Below are 22,628 nucleotides of genomic sequence, written 5' to 3'. Positions count from 1 at the left end.
TTGATTTATATAAATATGATTTATATATATATATGAGTTATATAAATATGATTTATATATATATGATTTATGTATATATGATTTATATATATATGATTTATATATAAATGATTTTTATATATAAGATTTATATATGATGTATATATGATATGATTATATATGATATATGATGAGATTTTATATATATGATAAAAATATATAATATATATATATATGATAAAAATATATAATATATATGTATGATAAAAATATATAATATATATATATATGATAAAAATATATGTATAGATATGTATATTTCCTCCATACATATATATACAATAATATTTTTTATGAGATATAAGTACTTCTAGACTTTTAAATTCAAATTCCACATAATTTTATATAAATATGTAGGTTTATTCCTGTATACATATACATACAATAATATTTCATATGAGATGTAGGTACTTCTAGACCTTCAAAGATAAACTTAATAGAGAAGTGTGGATAAATTCAAAAATTGATCATTTTTAAAAATAGGTCTTTTAGAACGTTTTCTATTTCGTAAACTGTTTTTATTTTAATGGAAAGATATGTAACTATTTTTTTTTTTATAAACTGACTGTTTTCCCAAATTTGCTCAATTACATAAAGTTTAATGCATTTTATTCTTAATGAATTGTAAAAAGCAGTTATGCGATTTGAAATTATATTGCTTTGGCAATTGATACCTTTATGATATCAAAGCGATGTGGTAGACTACTTAAGATATACAATATATAATCTATGTTTAAAATGGGTTGAATCAACCTGCACGTTTCAACTTTAATATAACGTACACTTTTTTTTGGATTGCTTTGAATAGGTATCACGCGTACCATAGGTTTATTATACTAAAGACATGCATAGACATACAATACAACCATGTCAAGCAATATTTTTTTCAGTTTTCGCTCCGACAAAAATTTCGGTTATTTTTGCGGTTCGGTTCCAGTTCGAAGCCATGCTATTAAGTATAATTTTTGTTGTATTTGTTTTAGCGCTGAATATTTTTTTTAGAGATTTTTCCTACAAAATGTTTTCATTTCACTTTTATTTCGAATTTTTATTACAATTAACTAGCATTTTTTTTAATTCCCAAATTAAAGAGTTATCATTGACTTTGTCTATTAATATCGGTAAATTCAAGTTATCCACTACCATCAAACCTGGATATCTGCATACGCCATGGCGATTTGTAGTCGGCTGAAAACTCGCATTAACGGGTTTGAAGTCTTACAAGGTAAAGATAAAGATACTCTGCTGGAAACACCCCAACCTAAGCTGACCTATGTTTTAGTCTTAATGCCTATATTTTAAATAATATTAATATTGTATGTTTATGTATAATGAATCTATCTAACTACGTAAAAAAACTGAACTAAATCTGAAACAAAAAACTGATTTGGGTTTCCGGTGAACGTGCCACTCTATATGCTTTATTTTATTTGCACTTAAATTTTAAATAATAATTTCATTGTAATTATGATTTAAAGTAATATTATTAATGTAAACAATAAATTGTAACTCCTAAGTCCATTTCATAAATCGACAAACAAAATTGGATCTTCATAGTAAATTTCATGTTTATAAGTAATCGAAAATGTATAAAATAGTATAAGTTTTATATATAAATAAGCGATATGATTGTTTAATTTACGTTTTACTTTAATACAGCAATTTAGTTTTACCATAAAACAAGAAAATAAGAAAAAATAACAAAAATGCTTGCAAGATTGTAAAGTTATTAAGATATATATTTATATATATATATATATATTAATTTTTACTACATAAAGTGTATATTTAAAACGATAATTACTAAATTGAGCGTATATTTATATTTGTTAAATATGATTAATGTTTAAATATGATTTTATAATTCTATTTAAGAATTTTTTTGTATTTAGTCATTATTACAAATTATTCGGAAAATTATTTTTAATGTTATACATATATACTCTTTAATTTTTAATTGTAAATTGATCGTATAGATGCATATTTTTAATTTTAAATAATTATTTAAATTATATTTTAATTCATTCAAAACATTTTTGCATATAATCTTACAGAAAAATTATTAAAAAGTAAAATCTGTTATTTTTAATATGTTAAAAATGTTTTATTAAAAAATTTTAATGTCTTTATTTACTTTTTGTAGTAGTGATCAATATTAAAACCTTTGAATCTATAAGTGGGATATTTTAAGAATGTAAAAATATATTAATTTTTTTTGCTTTATGTCTCATTTTGATTAATTTTATAATAAAGTCCTAATTTTAACAAAATAAACACCAACTATTTTTATTTTTAAAAAATCATTTTTTATATGAGTTGTTATATTTGAGAGGATGATATATTTTGTTTTTTATTTATTCATTTTAATCGTGTATGAGTACAATTAAGTATTTGCAAATTAAGCAATTTAAATAATACTTCATTATAAAGTTTTATAGTTAAAATTATTTTATTAGTTTATATATAAATATGTGTTTAATTTTAGTATATATATGTTCTTATATATATATACCTTTTTCACAAGATTTTTTCATAATATAATAAAGATATTTATACATTAAGTGATATATATTTTTAAATATGTATATGCGTATATATTTCTTTATGCCAATATCTTTATTCTGTTACAAAAAGTTTACAAAAAAAAGGTATATATAATATATAAATAAATATATCCTATATATAAAGGACATATAAATAAAAACTAATAAAATAATTTTAGATAAAATTGTTTAAAATTATATATAATACATATATGTATATATATATATATATCTTAATATATTAATTCATTCTAAATAAATAAGGACCAAATCGTAACTTAAAAAAGGTTGAGTGTCTCTACATCTCATTAAAATTACAATTGATACATTTTTTTTGTTAACATTGAACTTATAGCACTTTCAAATATAAGAACTCATAAATACATTTTTTATTCTGTAAATTGTAAATGTAAAAACTCTTTAAATAAGTTTAAAAATTTATCATAAAATGTACAAAAACAGGATTAAGAATGTTAACATAAATGTTATTATTTTTAAGAGTTATCTTAACTTAAGAAAATAGTGAGTAATAGATCCTTAGCGTGTAATGTATAAAATAAAATAAATTTTCTATAAAAATCAACAACGAAATAGATTTAAACAAATAATAGTAACATTATTACTAAAAAACAATTTTTAATCAAGTCTGACAAAAGGTTTTATAACTTATCTTAAATATTAATAATATAGAACAGGGCTGTCGAGATCAGATACGATCGCGGGCCAATACAAGTCATTGTACAGATTAAGGGGCCGCAGAAACAAATAAATACGTCTATGATTTTTTTTTTGTGAACAATAAAAGTTCGGTGATAATGTCAAATTTAGTTTTATTAAATTATTCATTTGTATTCATTTTTTTGGGATAGCATAAAAATAAAACATTGTAATTTTACCAATATTTTAGATTAACATAGCAACTTGATGCGGGCCGCATCTGGTTCGTGAGATGTGCCTTGGGCAGCCCTGATATAGAACATTGCAGCTAAATTGTTATTACAACTATATTCGTTGCTTGAAAGCTGTTTTATAAAGTTTACAATTATTATATATATTAATATTAAATTATTATCGTAACCCATTAACGGATTACATGAAGAATACACGGGATGGAAAATGTGAGGGCAAGTCGAGAGTTTACTAGGAGAATGATGGAAAAAAATGTTAATGTGGGTGAGGTGACAATTAAACGTAGCTTAAATCCATGTGAAGGAAGCTTATTATTTCGATAAGATTGAATGTTAAACTAATCGAAGTAAAACTGGTGTATGTGTTCGGATATTATAGCCGATTATGAGGGATAAAACTAGAGTTAGGAAAGGAAAATGTGTAAAGTGAAATTGATTGATTTTCATAAAATTTGATGTTAACTTTAAGTTATACTTTGTTCTGCTAAAAGATGATTGGCATTACAATATGTCAATTACAATTACGATATAGCATAGACCACTTATACTGTGTTGTAAAATTATAAAATTACCATCTTCGGCAGAGTTGAAAACTTTTTTTCAATAAAATTTATGTCGGATCTTTTAAACCAAAAAATTTGTAACTTAAAGTTAAAATCTATATAATTTATATAAATGGAAAGCTAAGCTATATTGAGTTATAGCATAGTGGAAGAATATGTTCAAAATATGTGTTTTCTAAAATTCACTGCCAAATAAAAGTGCCCGAGAATTCGGGTCGTGCCTAAATTCCTAGATAAACTGCTCTTACAATGTATAAATCAGGCATTGATCAATGATTTCATCAAAAGTTTCGTGAAATTCCCGGGAATTTGGATCGTACCTAAACTCCTACATTAATTGCTCTTACAATGTCTAAATCAGTCATTGATCAATGATTTCATCAAAAGTTTTATAAAATTCCTAGGAATCCAAACTCCTAGCCTAAACTTTTAGATTAACTGATGAAGGCAAAGGCGAATTCCTAATATTAGGAGATACACAAAGTACGAAATAAACGTTAAAATATTAAAAAACAAAAATAAACTTTAAAATATTAAATGCTTCAAAGAGAGGCTGGAACCCCAAAACTCTTCGTCGTTTACAGTACTTACAAGAATCCAATGAGATATATTTGTATCAAGAGATGTAAAAAATGATAAAATAAAGGCATCAATGTGGACACAATTCTAGACAAGTGCATGTAATCCTTTAGTGATGTGTATATGTAGTTTGATTTAAGATTTAATAAAATTTTTAATTTAATATTAATAATAATAATATTATAAATATTTAACAATTTTCGGAAAGAATTTGTTTTACGGTATGGAATTTGATTAGATACAGATGCCCTAAGATACTGGGATAGCTCAAATTATTAAATCAGGTGGCATTGAAATTAGGGAAACGGCTACAGGTTTTCTTATGACTTATGTGGCAAGGACGAGTTTTCTTATGATTTACGTCGCAAGGACCGGTTTTCATGTGATTTATATTGTAAGAACGGGTTTTTTTGTGATATATATTGCAAGGACTGTGAACTACTAATTGGTGGAATCACTAACACCACATACGCAAAACATTTTACTGACAACAGCGAATCTCCACTTTATTTGGATGACGAAAACACAATAGAGAGAATGTCAGTATTATGTTTCTGTACTGCATTCTCAAGATTCATACTTAAAATAGTAAAGTACGACGTCGTATGTAGCTTTAATTAAACAAAAACACCTGAACATTGGACAAAAAAAGCACAAGTCAACTATTTCAACTAAGACCGAAACCTACTCAGCGACAAGGTATCTGTGCTAACGAGCCATTGCGAAATAGAAAGGCATGCTATGAGACTCGTTCTATCCTATAATAACTTTTGTTGTTGTTATGGCGATGAGGAGACCGTGCTTCATCTCATGCGCCAGTGCCTTTTTAAAGGTTCCTTTTCTTACCGACTTGACCGAGCTGTCATCGTGTAATATTATGGACTTAGCCCAATACACAGAACTAATATTATGGACTTAGCCCAATGCACAGAACTAATATTATGGACTTAGCCCAATGCACAGAACTAATATTATGGACTTAGCCCAATTCACAGAACTGTTAGGTTGATTTTCTTTTACCTATTGGGGGAGTCATTACCTTTTTCGGTGTTGGTCGCATACTGATCTTTCAGTCTATGTACGTACTAGTGCTAATCCCGTGGTACTACAATAGGCCAATATTTGAGTTCAATTGGGCTTTTTGAATAAAAGGCCGTCACTTCAATCTACCTATCTAAGTAGCTCGAATAACAGCTCCTTACCTCTTTCAAATACTATTCGTTTCTTTAAAAGTCAAAAATTGATGTAATTATTGGAATGAGTTTTACAGTACAATGGATCTTTACGGTCTGAGTGCAGTAACTCTATCCACAAAACATTCCCAAGAGGTGGTTTTAGTAGGTACAAATTTTACACGTTGACTTTCGACGCTTTCAAGCAACGGAAAAAAAACGTCACGTTTTTAAATACGAATCAAAAATAATTGACTGTCCGGTTTAAAGCAGGAATTTTAGTTAAAAAGAACTTATAGTGGCAAATTGAGTGAGTATATACGAAAGAAACCTTATATAAATTCCTTCAACTCCTAAGAATGAACATAGGACCGCAAAGAAAGAAATATTAATATTATGAAATTATTACTAAGTCCAATAGATCAGCGCAAAAGCGTAAATAGAAGCTCAAAAAGGATTTAATGTATCGGATCTGTTTGTATTACCTAGCTTATTCCACAACCCATGTGGGATTGCACCGTACCACATCTGTGCGTGCGTATCTTTAATCTAACAAAATTGAGTACAAAATTTTAATTAAAATTTCAAAAAAATAATTTTACAATTTCTATTTTGTTGTCTATTTTACATAACATTCTATAATTATATTTTTATTTGCAATTTGGAAATGATTTAAGTGGGAAGAAGTGTCAATTCCTTGCTTAGATTGGCATTATTTTAATATATATTGAACTTTGAGTTCTAATTGGAATTAAATATTTTTTAAAGGGAATAATTTAACCTGCAGTTATTTTATTTTCGACCTTATGTATTTCAGTTTGTATATTTTTGATAACGATTTCAAAATTACGTATATCCGCCGATATCTGTTCAAGACTCAGAGCAATATTTTTCATTTTTTCACGATCAATTTGTACTTCAAGATCTCGTATTTCCTTTGTGACATTACCTGTTTGTGAAACCAATTCAACAAGATGACTGCAGGTTTCATGCAGTGTGGCCAACAGTTTATAGGCTTTCTTGGCATGTAAATCGTGCTTGGCACTCTGGAATAGTAAGTCGTCAGTATAGTTGAATTGACGTTGCAGTTGTGCTGAGACAGCATTCAATTGTTTTTGTAAGTCACGCGTATCATCCAAGACCTTAAAGATATCATTCCGTTGCTTCCGTATATTTCCTATGAATTCTAGTATCCTACGTGTGTATTCCTTGCGTAAAGCCGCTGCATTTGGATTATTTTTGAGTTCTTCACTTAGTTGTGCATGTTGAATATTTTTCTCATGTAGTGTTTGTTCCAGTTGTGTGATTGTTTCTCGTAGTTCCAGTACGTTTTGTACGTTTTTTGCTTGTTTTGCAGTTTGCAACACTTTAAGTGTCTCTTCCATTGGCTTGCGATAGCTCTGCCATTGCTGTTCCCTTGTTTTGCGTCGTTCCTTTGTTGTGGCTATAAGGTTTTCAAGTTTGGCTATATTTTCTTTTGGGTTTTCAAGAACGACACATGTGCGTTCATGCATTTTTGCTTCTTGCTGCAAGCTTTCGATTTCATTCTGTACCGCTGTTTGTTGACTTCTTAAACTGACTATTTTCATGCTGCTTCCCTTACGTTCGGCAAGTAAAGCTTCGTATTGTGATTTTAATAGGTTTATTTCTTCAGTTAGTTTTTCCACTGGAGATAATACTTTATTTTTAGTAGTTACGTCTTTTGTGCTAGCGTCTTCATTGACAACCTTTTCTGGTATTTTTGTAGTTTCTGCATTATCAGCTCCAAAGGTGAATTTTACGGGCTCTTCCTCATCTTTGCTATGCAGATCTATAGAATTCTTATGTATCACAGAACTTATTAAGTCATATTCTTCCATTGCAGTTTGTTGAAAAATGTTTGGCGCTTGTTGTTGTAGATAGTTTTGCACCTCTTTTGCGATAGTACCGGTACCCAGTATGTTCAGGTTTGGTTGTGGCACGAATTTAATGTTAAAGCTACTACAGCCGTTTTGCTTTACTGCTCTTGAATATTGCGGTATCCAAGCACGTTTAAGTTGATTGAGTATTTTTTCTTTTATTTCTCTGCGCAGTATTTCATATTCCCCAATTGGACCCTGATTTAGTGCATCTGTTGATGTTTGATTATCTTTAGGTAGTTGTTCTATTAAAAACATTAATAGGCGTCGCACTTCAATTGCATTGGGATACAAAAAAGTTTGATAACCAATATCGCCACGATAGCCATAACTGGCACATGCTTCTGCAAGTGCAGTCGCCACAGCAAATCTCTGCGCCATATTTGGTGGCAAAGTACGTGGTACTGGCGTTGGCTTTATTTCTTGCAGACAAGTTGATACAGCCTTAACCAAAAGTTCTGGCGTAAAGTTTGTTAAATTAAATGCATCCCCCTCGATATCACAACCAATTTGTCTTAATGAGTAAATAATAATTTTGTCCACTTCATCCATTTTGCACTCAAAATTTTATTTTAGTTACCAAAATCTGGCACGGAGCTATCACACAATTCAAGAATTTTTTTGACACATCGAAATAACTAAACAAAGAATAACGAAAAAATTATTAAAAAGAAAACAAAAAATGTTTTATTATTTTCTTTGTTCAACCTGTACGTAAATAAAGTTTGATAACAGCTTGTCACAATTTCAACTCCACACATAATTCTTCGCACACCTCATTAGTAATAATGTTCGTTTAGTTTAATGTTGAAGGATTCAGTGTTGGGCAATTTGATGTTGTCACTTAGCAAATTGATGTCGTCTTTGATTCGTAAATCTAGATACAATCTAAATTCACACTGGATTCCCATCGAACATTTTTATAGTTGTGTTATAGTGGATTCACACAAGAAATTCATAGAGAATTTTAGAAATGTGCAAATAGCATACCACAAAGAAAAAAATATTTGTGTTATATTATCGAACTCTAATCTATAACTTGTACATAATATATGCAAGCATAATATTTCTATTTAGCAATTCAACCCTTTCACAGTTTGTCAATTTAGCTCGAGTTTAGCTTGTTGAATTAAAATCATTAATAAGTTCTTTTAGGGAATACAAATAAAAAATCCTATAATTGTATACAATATAATTAAAATTGTGCTAACTGAACCAATAAGACGTATATATATAGCAGTATATTATTACACTATAGCAAATAATCTTACTTCTCATTGAAATTGCTAATTTTGTTCTTTTGAATGTGACGACCATGTATGCAATTGATAATAAAAACAAACTAAAAATGAAATAACGCATTATATTGTAAAGTGAAGTATAAACAATAGGATATTATACATTTGAGGAAATGGATTACATTTTAAATTATAATATATTTTGTGTGAAAAGTATTCAAAATTATTGCATAAAACACAAAACCAATCATTTAAAATTTATTTTGCTGCTCCTGAATCATATCAAATGCATTACAACGATATCAGACGATATATTATTTTCAATTACATTCTTATTTACAATTAAATGATATATTATTTTCATATATTAAGGATACTTATGAAATTTTTTAAATTTAAGCAAATTGCAATAAGAAATTGTATGTGTAACTTGTTTAATTTTTATTTGTTTAAATCAGTTGTCGTATGAACGCCGTTGTCGTTTTCATACAAAAAAGATTAATGTCGAAAGTACATAGACAAATATTTAAAGTATTTACTAAAGTAATTGAATAAATTTATATAATAAAATAATCAAATTATTTATCTTTATTGTCAATTTTTTGCATATATTAACAAAAATAGAAAAACTGCAAAATCACGCATTGCAACAATTTATATATTTGTGACAGCATAAATTTATATATTTACATAATTTATAAACGGCAGTTTATATATGAAGTTTAAGTTTAAACAGTTTCGGAGCTGATGGCATTTAAGCAAGCCTGTAAACGTTATTGATATAGTGGTAATATAGTAATTGGTAACAAAATTTAAACCTAAATACAAAAACATTTTTTATGAATACCTCTATTATAACTTTTAATTTAAAGTTATTTAATTTTTTTACTACAAGTATGTATGGAAACAGACTTTATATTTGCAAACTATATGTATGACTTACTATCTACAAAGCGCCATCTTTGTTGAAAAAAATTTCAGCGCGCTGTCAGATCATACAACTCAGCCAACGCTTGAAATTGCGGCAATTTTAAAAAGATTCTTGTCAGTCAGATGATATTGGCGCCAGTTCTGTTATTAAATTTTGTTTGCAAATATAAAGCGCTGAAGGTTGCATATATATTATTTAACTACACTTTCAAATTTTTGTTTAATGACAAAATTGTAAACATCGAATTGCAACGCCAATTTTTAATAGGAATACCTTTTTTGGCGTGCGGAGCGCTAGCAGTTGTGTGTGTGTGTGAGAGAAACTGTGCACCGCCATATCATACTAGTAAACTAACATTTTGAAAGAACAAAAAAAGACTAGCAAATAAATTCGAAATTGACATTGAAAGTTGTAATTAAATTTTTACAAATGATGGAGGACAACCAATCGAATGAATCAAACGATATTCAGCTTGAACCGACAACAATGAATACAAGTGTGGTCGACATGAAGGAGCAAAATCAGCATGAAGTAACAGGTGATAACGGAGTAAAGTTAGTCAATATACCACCATTTCTGAATGAAGATCCTGAATTGTGGTTTGCACAAATTGAAGGCTATTTTCATATCAACGGCGTTACGTCCGATTTGTCTAGATTTTTTACTGTAACTACTTCATTAGATGTCGAAACTCTTCGTAGAGTATCGGATTTAGTAAAAAAACCACCAGAGGACGACAAGTACGAGACACTAAAAAGGGAAATAATACAACAATTACACAGCTTAAAACGACATCAACTAATTTTACTTTTAATTGGTATGGACGGATCCAACAAACGTCCTTCGGAATTGCTTCAGATGATGAAAGTTCTTACAGCATCTCACATGCTTGACTTCGAATTACAATATTATTGGCTTCGAAAATTACCTAAAAATATTCAGCGTATTCTAAAAACATGCAATATGGATGACGTAAATAAATTAGCCAAACTGGCAGATAGTATAATAGACAATATACCCAAATTGCAGAATGTTGACTCTAAAACTACAAATTCACAAAATGACAGTTCAGAGGAATCGGGGCTGAATGCACGTATTACAGCATTGGAAGAATCAGGGCTGGATGCACGTATTACAGCATTGGAGGAATCAGGGCTGGATGCACGTATGACAGCATTGGAGGAATCATTACAGCAAGTAGAAACTAGATTAACTGGATTGAATATCGAGATCTATAATAGATCAAGCTCACGTCAGCGAAAGAGGCAACGCAGTTCCAGTAAAGAACAGGTTGTAAGCCAGCCTGTCATTCAGAATTTTTGCTACTACCATCTCAAATTTGGCGCACTCGCTAATAATTGTATTCAGCCGTGCAATTTTGCTGAAAGTCAACAATGAAACTGACACTCTTGTTGCCGACGAAGTATAGGACGAAGTTTTCGAATGAAACTAACTAAAAAAATCACGTTTACAATATGAATATTTCAATTAATACTGGCTCATATGTATCGCATGTGGAAACTTTCTTTACAGCCTAACGTTTTGTGACGTGTGGCAGACTTGCTTCCTTGGCAATTTTTGACTTACATCTGACAGTTATTCTGATGCAACAGTTGCGGTTTATTTCTATGCCAAGGGACATATTTTAAAGATTTTTTAGCAATATTTTAAAGCAATATCTTATTGCTGTAAAAGTAGAGCTAGCATTATATATTTTCTTGTGATACGAGTATTTACATTATTAATTATTATTAAAACGAAAATGTGTTGTATTCAATTATTCAAATAATTTGTTTAATTTTTGATAATTTTTTCTAGCTAAAATAAAACGCTTAATTGTTTCATTTAAAATTTATTTGATATTTTATTTTTTTTGAGCTTTATTCCGGTGTTCAATAAGTGAGTTTCCTAGAGTTTAGACTTTATATTAATTGCGCATATATAGCAGATCATCTATGGGCTGCTTTTTATTATGAAATAACATTACGTGTGATCGTTACTATCATATGTCCGTCTTGGTTTCGGACATTAACGGCAATTTTGGGAGTGATCTTTCAGCTTACCGCACTCAAACATCTTACGAAAGATTATTTGAAAGTTCTTTCGTATTCTGGCAGCGGTCTTTTGCAAGACTGAAAGCTGAAAGCGCAAGACTTTTAACGATCTTGCCAGAATTGCCCTATATATGAAGGGTGCTCAAATATGTTACAGCTATATAAAAAAAAACTATTAACCACTCTTTTTCTATATCTCAATTGAGGTGACTTAATATATTGTTAGGATTTAACCTAACTTAAGATGGTTACTGATTGTCGTATAAGTCACCATTTGAATTGCCGATAAATTCCAAAGATTTTGGATTATTGGAAGTAACTTCCTATTGGAAGTTAGTTATTTAGGAAGTTAGTTGCTAGGATGTTTAGCTTATTTATATATAGTCAGAAATCAAAACAGAGAACCAAAATTTCATTTATTTTTGTATTGCGGTGTTAAGTAAGGGAGCGTTCAAATATTGCGTACTGCCAATTTTTGATATTTTTTAATCCACTTCATTCGTCTAAGATCAAATTAATCTCGATTCTTGGGATGTTTAATAACTTTAGTGGTAACTGAGTATTCTCAGTGGGTATGCAATATTTTATTACTTCCCACCAGGTATGATAATCGAAATTTTAGAATCAACCTCGGTCGACATATATAATTTTTTAAGATCTATTTTAGACGTACGCGTCAGGCTTATTCGCATATAATATATAATATATAAATAATATATTGATTTAAGTAAGCTCATCAAACTATACATAAGGGATAGAGCCCTGAAGCTATTGGCGAAAATTGACAGGCTGCACTACATAGCACTATATAATCTCAGAGCAATCACTAACCATACGGGGCGGTACGCAGATCTTAGATCAGTACATTGGTTAAGAAAGAGTAAAAGTGCCCAGTTGTACTAACTCGGAAAAATCTCAATATAAGATATAAAACAGACAAAATTTATGAAATGGTTGGAGCAGATAATATGTTTATTTTATTTTAATTTAATAAGTATTTTAATTACAAATCCTATCTTGTATTTTTTAATATATTTATTCATATATTATAATAAAAAGTTATAATATTAATAATAATAATAGTAATAATAAATTTATATTATAATAAAAAAAAGCAATTCGTTTTTGATTTTGAAAAAGAAGCTCCACACAATTAGTATTATTTTTGTTTGCATAAAATAATAGTTATTTTTGAGTTTTGTTTTTAAGTCAAGAATAAGAATTATCTTTGAGTTTTAAAATGAAAGGCAGAGTTTACGACTTATTTGTGCGCGGAAAAGTATAAGCAACTATTAATAATTATTGTTTAAACTTCTGAAAATAATATTAATATTTTATTTATATTAAAATTGGCCTTTTTATATTATAAAATAAATAATTCAGATTTATTTTTTATTATTTTTAAAAATGATATATTTTAAAATTTATATATTTATATATATATTTATAAATTGTAAACATTTTAAGATATTATTTTTAGAACTTAAGATAATTAATTATGTATAATATGAGTAATATTTTATTTTAAATATGTGTTACAACAACAATATATAAATTCAAGTGGATTAAATGTATTTTACCTAAGAATATTTTTTTTTAAAACTGACATAAAAATGTCACATAAGAGATACATTTCCATCCACGCAATGTAGAAGGCATTTCAACGTACATTCCTTTTGGACATTTTGAAGATTATTCGATGTAAAAAATGACTTTGGATTGACCGCAACAAATGTGGCAAATTGGATTTTTATGTGAATTTTATGGAAATGGGAACTCACCGAATGTCACTTGATGTTTTTGTGTGTAATAATCATCATTTGTGGTTGAGGCTTGAGGATTTCAACTAAAAGGCATTCAATTGACTATTTCGTCTACACACAAAAAAATGGACATTTGAGGAAAATCATATCAAAATGAGTACATACATACATATGTCAATAAGTTATTGTTTCAAGATATGTAAAAATATATATTTAAGTTCATTGAAATAGTTTTATAATAACATTGACCTCTGACACTTGATGTAGATATGCTGTAATGAAATTGAAATTTGTAACACGTGGTACTATTTAAAGGGGAAAATATTTTCTGAATATATGTAAGTGGGTTAATGTTTATATATATTGTATAAATATGTTTAATTTTTAATCAAATATTTAGTTTTTATTATATATATTGCATATACTACAAACAATATCGGGTGGTGCCTACTGGATTTTAATTACCTCTTACGACAGGCATGTCTGTCGAAATGGGGAATATTCCAACCCTATTTCGTAATCCGGCGATGAAAACTACGATTGAAATTAAGTTAACTGTGTGAATAGGTAATTTGGGGTGTGAGTTGAATTAGAGAAATCGACAACAAAATTAAGATTCTTAGCACAATGTGAATAGGTTTTAAAATGATAAAATTGTTTAATTGAAAAAATTTAAATTATATAAAATTAATTATTTATTATTTTAATGATCAAATAATTTTTTGAAAATAAATTTGTATTTTTACGGGCTAATTGGTCAATAGTATAATAAACTTTTTAAAAATATTTATTTGTTTTTAAAAGATTTTATTTTTACCGATATTTCGACTGTAATCTATAGACATCATCAGGGTACTATAAAATTTATATACAATGTAACAATATTTTAGTATATATCACAAAGAAACAATTATAAAATACATTAACATAGAAACATGAATTATATAAATGTATATAGATACACAATACCATGACAATAGATATAAAAATAACATATACAGGAAAGATATATTTATCCTTTTCCGAATTCTCAGGTGTTTTTATACACCTGTGTAAAGTGTTGTATGTCAGTTTAAAGTTGAGTCTGGCGTCCCTAGGAGTTTGGAGGATGTATAATATTTCCAAGAAAAAGCGCTTTTGTTGATTATTTTCTTGGTGTAACACCTATACATTATCGAGGTCCGGCTCATGCTTTGATGTAATACAGTGTGGTGATGCCAGTGTCGTTTTTGACTCAATATTATTTTTATATTTTATACTGTGTTTATGTCTGGCTATATGCGTCTTTACCTTGTTTTTTGTTGTTCCAACATATACTTGGTTGAATATGTTGGATTCGTCACCTTTACATTTAATTTCATAAACCACATTGTGTTTGTCCAAAGTAATTATTTTTGATTTGGTATTAGAGAACCGCGTCTTCATCGTGTTTTGCGTCTTATATGTAATTTAATATTTTTATTTGTCATATATTGTGGATGTTGCAAATCGATTGGAGAGTTTTGGGACATATGCAATATTTTTATAAATTTGAGTATTCTGGTTTACCTCTTGATTTTTGTTTAAAACCCTTTTATGTTAATGTCGTTTCTCCTCCTCGTGGAAAATTATGTACTGAATAACTTCTGAACGAAGAAGAGCAAATAATATAATCTATATATTCCTACGCAAAAATTTAAATATTATACATGATATATAAAAATTCTTAAAATTAGGTGACAACGAATTGCATCAGCTGCTGAACGCGTATATTCATTTAGAGAATGGTAGCAAAGATGGGAGCAGTCCTCTAAGGGACGTTGGACCTATACACTCATTCCCAACATTAAGGAATGGGTGTCAACAAAAAACATGGTGTAGTTGATTATAATCAGACTCAAATATTGAGCGGTCACGGAGGCTTTTTAGTATATCTTTACAGATTTCAACTGTCAGATAGTCTATACTGCCCAAATTGCCACAATGTCGTAGAAAAAGCAGAACGTGTAGCTTTTCGCTGTGACCGATTTAATAAAGAACGGAAAATACTTGTGGAGGTCCTAGAATATCTACCATCTCTTAGCAGCGTTATACATGAAATGTGCTCAAGTAGCTTTAAATGGAATGCAGTAAAAACGTTCGCAACTCAAATTATGCGGCGTCTACGACTTTACGAAGAGGAAAGAAGAACAGCTGCAGTGATACACCTGCAACGATAATGAATGCATACATACAGTATGAAAACTGTAATGCAATGACGACAAGAAACTGACGTTTAAGCTTCGTGCTCTGGATGGTCTCTTGAGGCCTAACCGTCGGACATCGGAGGGACAAAGTTTCACACTGACTGGGCTTTCGATGCTTTACACCTCGTTAAAAAAACACAATGATACTCTCACACACCCTTGAGAGCAAGGAAGGACTGCTAATTGGGCGATAGTCAGAACGGGATGCATTTGAATTTTTTTTCAATTGGAATAATTTTTGCAAGTTTCCATGCAATAGAAAATATTGAAGTACTAAAACAGCGATTAATTATATGTGTCAGAGAAGAAATAATTGATTGAATTGTGTCAAGAATTTCAAAGGAATTCTATCGCATTCGATTTAATTTTCATCACATTATTGAAAACCACTTCTTGACTAACACACTCGAAGCTAAATAAACCGTCAGAGTCGACGCAATCACGAAAAGGAAACACAGGATTGATGTTTAAACTATTACCAACAGACAAAACAAAATAATCATTTAAATTATTGGGATCTACGAAAGACACAGGGTAGATTATTCCAGAGATATTTTTTTTATTGACCACAAAGGTTTAAAGAAGGTTGATTTAGCTTTATAACTAGCCGCGGAAATTAAATTCCTTTAAATCACATCCAATTGAATGCAGTGGGATATGTTTACCAAACAGCATATTTTTTATTTATTTTTTTTAACTAAAATATTTTTTATTTTTAAATATAATTTTTAATATTTACATTTTATTATTGTAGTTCTATATATATAAGTTTATCTTATAATATCCATATTTTTAATGTCAATAACGCGAAATAAATATTAATCTATTCTTGAATATTTAGAAATTGGAGAATTTGTCTACGTCACAAAATGAACCCAAAATTTGAAACAATATGGATTGATTATATTATTTTTCCCGATTTAAGTACAAAAATTAACGTAATTACAAAAATTAAGTTATAAGAATACGTAGTAAAACTTTGATATAAACAAACTTAGTAATAAGAATAAGGAAAATGCTTATAAAAATTAAAATAACATATAAAAGTAGATTTTTGCGATTACAAACGTTACCATATGGCACTACCGTTTGATTTTTGAAAAACATAGTCTTTCCCAGCTATATTCATAATACCAGATCTAAGGTAGAATTTCCATTTATTACGCAAATGTGTTATTTTATCATATTGACAAACAATGACATTCTCAGTATCAAGATCAGTAGACTCGTCATCACTTATATCATCTCTACTGTCAAGTGGTTCTTCTTCAGTTCCATCACTATTTTCTATATCTTCATATTCATCTTTATCAATATCCTCATCGTCTTCATCAATTAAATCTTCACTAACATCGCTTTCCTCTTCATCTGTAGTATCCACCAGTTTACCATCAAGTTGTTTTGATGGATTGAACTTCTGTATACCTTTTTTTTGTAGTGCCGCTGTTATGTGTTGTTGTAGCGCATAATGAGCCAATCTTGTTGGCAAACATATAATAGATGATATTAGCTGTGATGTTAAAATTTGTTGAAGTTGATTTTCCTGCAAGGCTGAAGCTGGCACTTGTACAGTAAGTACGCGAGGTTCCGTATTTTCGCTTCCAGGTTGAGCAGGTAAAGTAATATTAACGTGCATAATTCGAGATGGATCTAGTGCAGTAACAATTGGGAAGGGATCAGTGGTTGATGTTTGTTCTTGTGAATTAGTCAATCCGACTGTTGCGCCTCCTGTTGATCCAGCATTGCCGGCAATACCTTGATTTATATCCAAATTTGTGGATGCTATTGCTGAAGAACTGTTATGTTGAGCAGCTATAGCTATACGTGCTTGTCTCTTAGCTTTAGCCGCAGAGGCCTTTGTGGGCTTTTGGTTGTTGTCTATACTTTGTAGAGGTTGTGATTCTGATTTTTCAGGATTTATATCAAGAGCTTTACTCGACATTAATTTGCTACGCCATAACTGTTTCGTTTCTTGTAGCACTTTTTCATCTACGCCATCATCGAGAAAAGCGTCTCGCACGTTCGATATAACATCTTCTATTACGCTATCGTATACTTTTAAAACCGAATTTTGGCATAAAGCCATTTGCGCCTTCCTTTTCGCCAGTTTAAAGGCCGTTATGCTGCACCTAAAGTAGCAGTCAACACACTACAATATGTAAAAAATCACCACAAAAGAATAAAAGCCGAACACGTTCACGACGCCTGCAAAAACAATAACACTATGTTCCCAAAGCACAAAAATTTTATCCCTTTATTTTTAAAGAATAGTTACAGTTTTTCATTATTCTATGGTGTTGTCATTAAAATGTCTTAAAAAATAAGTTCAGATTTTTAGCTTTAAAACATCGTGTAAACGAATGTTTTTAAAACCAATTTATTAAATATTATATTTCTATTTTCAATGCTGATAAGATAAATTAAATGCAAAATAACTGTGCTTAACAAATAAATAGGTACGTAGTATAGACATCTAGAACTACATAGATCATTTACAAAAATTATCCACATGTATTTTACACTTAATAATTAATAGCAATAGTGAAAATACATTAACATACATTTCATTTAACTATATAATGAACATATGTTTAAAATTATTTCCTGTGAAATGTTGTTTAAAACTGCTGAATAAAATAGTTTTAACTAAGGTCGATTTTATAAAAACTGTAATATTTTTAAAAATACTATAATACTATATATATATATATTTTTTTTTTTTATTTATATAGATATTTATTTACATTTGTATTTATTTTTCAACAATGCTACGGTTTTTATAAAACCGATCTTAATTAAAACCATTTCATTCAACAGTTGTAGCTTCTTAACTTAGCAAGAGACTTTGATTTAATTTAGAGTAAACTAAAGAGGAAAACATAATAATAGGAATTATTAACTGTTTCCCCAACACGCAGCGAGTAACATCCTTGAAAATGCTAGACTATCGATAGTCTACAATAGTTTGTCATAGCAATGCTTCACAAAAAAAGCGCACTTTTGGCATTTGTAGTTTGCCACGACTTAAACTAAATTTTAAATTCTAATTCTAAAATCATCAAGGGGATAAACATTTCCACATTACATTACTTTTAAATAGTAATGAATAAATATTTCTGTGTACCCACTACTTCAGTCAAGTTCGAGTGCATGATCAGTAAAGCTAGACAAATAATTTCAGAACGCCGGATTTTGACTGAGAGAAAAAACATCAATATGATGTTATTTACCAATAAAAATTTTTGGTTACTAAAATCGCAAAGTTAGGCCTTTTTTTTTGTAACCATATCATCTATTGTAATTTAATCTATTGTGAACGATTTTTAGAAGTACATACGAAATTTCAAATTAACTGTCAACTAATGATTTCGTTAGTTCTTCGTATTTGTTCGTAACAAATACGTCACTTTTCTATTTATTATTTTACTACTAAAAAGCATGAAAATTCAAATATTATTCACAATCATGTAAAAAAAAATATTCCTACCAATAATTACAAAGAATTATTATTTTATCACGAATTTTGCATATATAAACCTAACAAAATTTCTATTTTGCCCAGAGTTGCCATCGTAAGTAATGCTTATTTTATTTGCCCTTTTCCGACATGCTTACAAAATAAAAGGCCTATTGTGGAAAAAAGGATTTGAAATTCATGATTTTTATTTTATTTTATTTAAGTAAAATATTATCTCCAAAAATGAAATAAAATGTGTCATATTAATTAAATTTTAGTTGAAATTCAAAATAAAAACAAGATTTTTTTAATTGAAAAGACATTTGTATTGAAATTAACATACTATGGAAAACTATCGATAGTTTTCTACCTCTAGTATGTATTGAGATTGTAAATAATAAATGCCAGTAATTTATAAATTATAAAGTTATTCTTCTTATCAATTACATTTATAAACTTTTTATATATATAACATAATACTTCCTTTTTAATTTTTAAATAGGAACTATAATACCAAAGAAAGGAATTGTGAGTACATTATAGAGTGAGAATATTTTAGAGAAAATTTATTTACCAATTTGAAATTGCTCTTAAAAAACTTTAAAAAAATGCTATTATAATCATAATTGTGCTTTGTACTAGCTTTTTAATTTGTGAAAATTGTATATATAGAGTAATACTAATAATTAGAAAGATGAAGAAGGTTGATAAGTATTTAATATATGTGGATTATATGGAGTACTATCATACCTAATTACGCCAACAGACTGAAGATTGTTTAAATATTTAATTTATATCAGCGAAGGTGATATGTAATACTAGAGCAAATTACTAGAAGCTAAAAAATTTTATTTATATAATTCATGATACAAAGTTTGCTATTTATTTCTAGTAGGGCAACACAATAGACAAGCATATATCATCTAAACCCAACCTACTATTCATTTAAAAAAAATAGGAAATATATATTGCTCGAGGTGGTAACTATATTTGAATTTATTAAGTTATTTTTAAATTTGATCACGTATAATATATAAATATTATATATATAAGTATATATATTGATCAGCAATAAATTCTTTTGAAGTTATAATGTATTGTATTTATCACATATTTAGTTTTTTCTTGCTGGCATTGTAGTTTGTGTTTCTTTCTCTTGATTTGAAATTGGTATACTGTTAAAATTTTTTTTAACTGTGTAATTTAATATTTTTTAAGATAACACGCTTGAAAGCTCGAAATATTATATTAGAAAATACAAAGTGGGTAAACTGCCGATTTTAATTGTCATTGCAAGTTTGTGTTATCAATGCAAAAATTATATATACTAGTTGCCGTCAGATGGCGTGTATAGATTCTTGTAAGCGTCATCAATTTAGTATAGTTCCTTGGAGTTGCTCGAAAAATTGTGTATAAATTTTTCTGGATTATTAACTAATTTCAAAAATTTTGTTTAATGAGGTGAAAATATTACGCAGTACAATAACAAAAAGCCTAATGCTACATAATGGCGCGTGAATATTTTCCCCACCCGGACCCTGATACTTTGCCCACCCGGTCCCTACTCACCACGATATTTGCTAAAGTAAGAGAGGTTTCTGAGAAATTTCGTTGTTTGTTTTTGTTTTTTGACATTAAAAATCCGTTACGAGAAAATGCGCCAAAGTTGCAATTAAGTGCACAAATACCACATTACTAAAAGAAAAATAAGGCGGAATTTGTTTTCAATTATAAAAGCATTAAAAAAAGGTAATTATTCCAGAAAAATATATGAATTATTAGTTAATTAAAATTTATTTACAATTGAAACGGAAGTGCGTACTTGGATGTTTAAATTTCAAACATCTCTATATTTTTCCAAACGATTATCGAAGGTATATTATTAATTAAAAATAACGCAATTTATTGTTGAAGAATAAAGTAAATGTAAATATAATTTATATAAATATAAATGTATTAACACATTAGAAACTTAGATGTGTGCCTAATTAGTGTATATAATAAACTACGAATTAAGTTGTGCTTTTATTTTTTATTTTTTCCATGATATACTAATAATTATAAAAAAGGAAAAATCCTGAAGAGAAATTAATATTATTAATTATACTTTGATTGAGTGTTGTTATTATATATACATATATTGAAAAATTAGAATCATAATTTTCGGATCAGTTTGATAGCAATTGCTATAAATTAGGTTTAGCGCAACATTTATTTAATAAATTAGAAAACGTTCATCCCTATATATGTTGCTCTAATTGCAAAATTGAAACTCTTCTATCTTTTTTCATTAAAGTAAGAATTTACTTCATTTTAAAATATTTCAATCGAGATAATAAAGTGTCGAATATTAAATATAAACAATTATGCTTTCAACACTTATAAACAGCACAAAAGTGTTCATACTCTTTAAGTGATTTTTTGCTTAAACATAAGACATTTTAGTTTTAATTTTATAATTTATTAAATTTATTTATAATTTATCTTTAATTTAATAGTTCCTTATTATTTTTGGTTTAATATTAAATATTTTTAAAATAGTAATATTATTTTGTATATATTAAGTTTTTCTAAATTGTATTCACATAAAATTGTATATTTGTTAAATAAAACATTTTGGTGGATAGGCCTATTGGGGAACCGAACACCTAAAACTCGGTAACGCGTCAGCAAGCATACCTCTTAGGTGGTGCGGAAAATGCTTATATATTTAATATTTCTTCTAACACTATGCGATGAAATTGATCCTTATTGTTTACAATGTTGTTATTAACTAGTTAAGAATTTCTTGAATTTCATATACAAAAAACATTTCACCTTACTGAAAGGATTGCTTAAAACTACAAAAAATATGTAGTAGTAAACAGTATATACATTTTTACGATTTTCTATATTGAAAAAATTTGATGCACAAGCAAAAATTGTATTACAATATACCAAACTTTTTTTGAATTTTAAAAAATTATATTAATATTAATCTTTTTAAAACAAAATATTAAAACAATGCAACCTAATACTCGAAATGTATGAACACATACTAACTTTTCTATTAGATGCTCAGCATATATATAAATATAGTACGTATATGTGCAACATGATTAAAAGAACTTTTATTTTAATAAATACGATACAATTTTTTTAACTTTATTAAAACAATTGCATGACTAATTATATATACATATTTACATATATCAATAACAGCTACTTTATATTTACTATTGATTTTAGTTTACCAATTCTTCATTTATATTTGATTTA

The 22,628-nt window shown here is 28.3% G+C and overlaps 3 protein-coding genes across 3 annotated transcripts; 1 reads left to right on the top strand and 2 right to left on the bottom strand.

Moving 5' to 3' along the window:
- Positions 1-4,837: 4,837 nt before the first annotated feature.
- On the bottom strand, positions 4,838-8,487 carry LOC119668819 (coiled-coil domain-containing protein 22 homolog). The gene is made up of 2 exons (XM_038078463.1): positions 8,411-8,487; positions 4,838-8,340 (listed from the first exon to the last, which is right to left on the bottom strand). The coding sequence occupies exon 2, from the start codon at positions 8,252-8,254 to the stop codon at positions 6,581-6,583; it is 1,674 nt and encodes a 557-aa protein (XP_037934391.1). The 5' UTR covers positions 8,255-8,340; positions 8,411-8,487; the 3' UTR covers positions 4,838-6,580.
- A 1,816-nt stretch (positions 8,488-10,303) lies between these two features.
- LOC119681590 lies at positions 10,304-11,269 on the top strand. The gene has a single exon (XM_038094835.1). The coding sequence runs from the start codon at positions 10,304-10,306 to the stop codon at positions 11,267-11,269; it is 966 nt and encodes a 321-aa protein (XP_037950763.1).
- Positions 11,270-16,809: 5,540 nt separating this feature from the next.
- Positions 16,810-18,251, bottom strand: LOC119668904 (transcription initiation factor IIA subunit 1-like). Its single transcript, XM_038078583.1, has one exon. The coding sequence runs from the start codon at positions 17,997-17,999 to the stop codon at positions 16,983-16,985; it is 1,017 nt and encodes a 338-aa protein (XP_037934511.1). The 5' UTR covers positions 18,000-18,251; the 3' UTR covers positions 16,810-16,982.
- Between the last annotated feature and the right edge of the window lie 4,377 nt (positions 18,252-22,628).

This window comes from Teleopsis dalmanni, chromosome 1 (genome assembly GCF_002237135.1).
Source record: "Teleopsis dalmanni isolate 2A chromosome 1, ASM223713v2, whole genome shotgun sequence".
Classification (NCBI taxonomy): Eukaryota; Metazoa; Arthropoda; class Insecta; order Diptera; family Diopsidae; genus Teleopsis; species Teleopsis dalmanni.
This window is presented reverse-complemented; position numbering and strand designations above follow the sequence as displayed.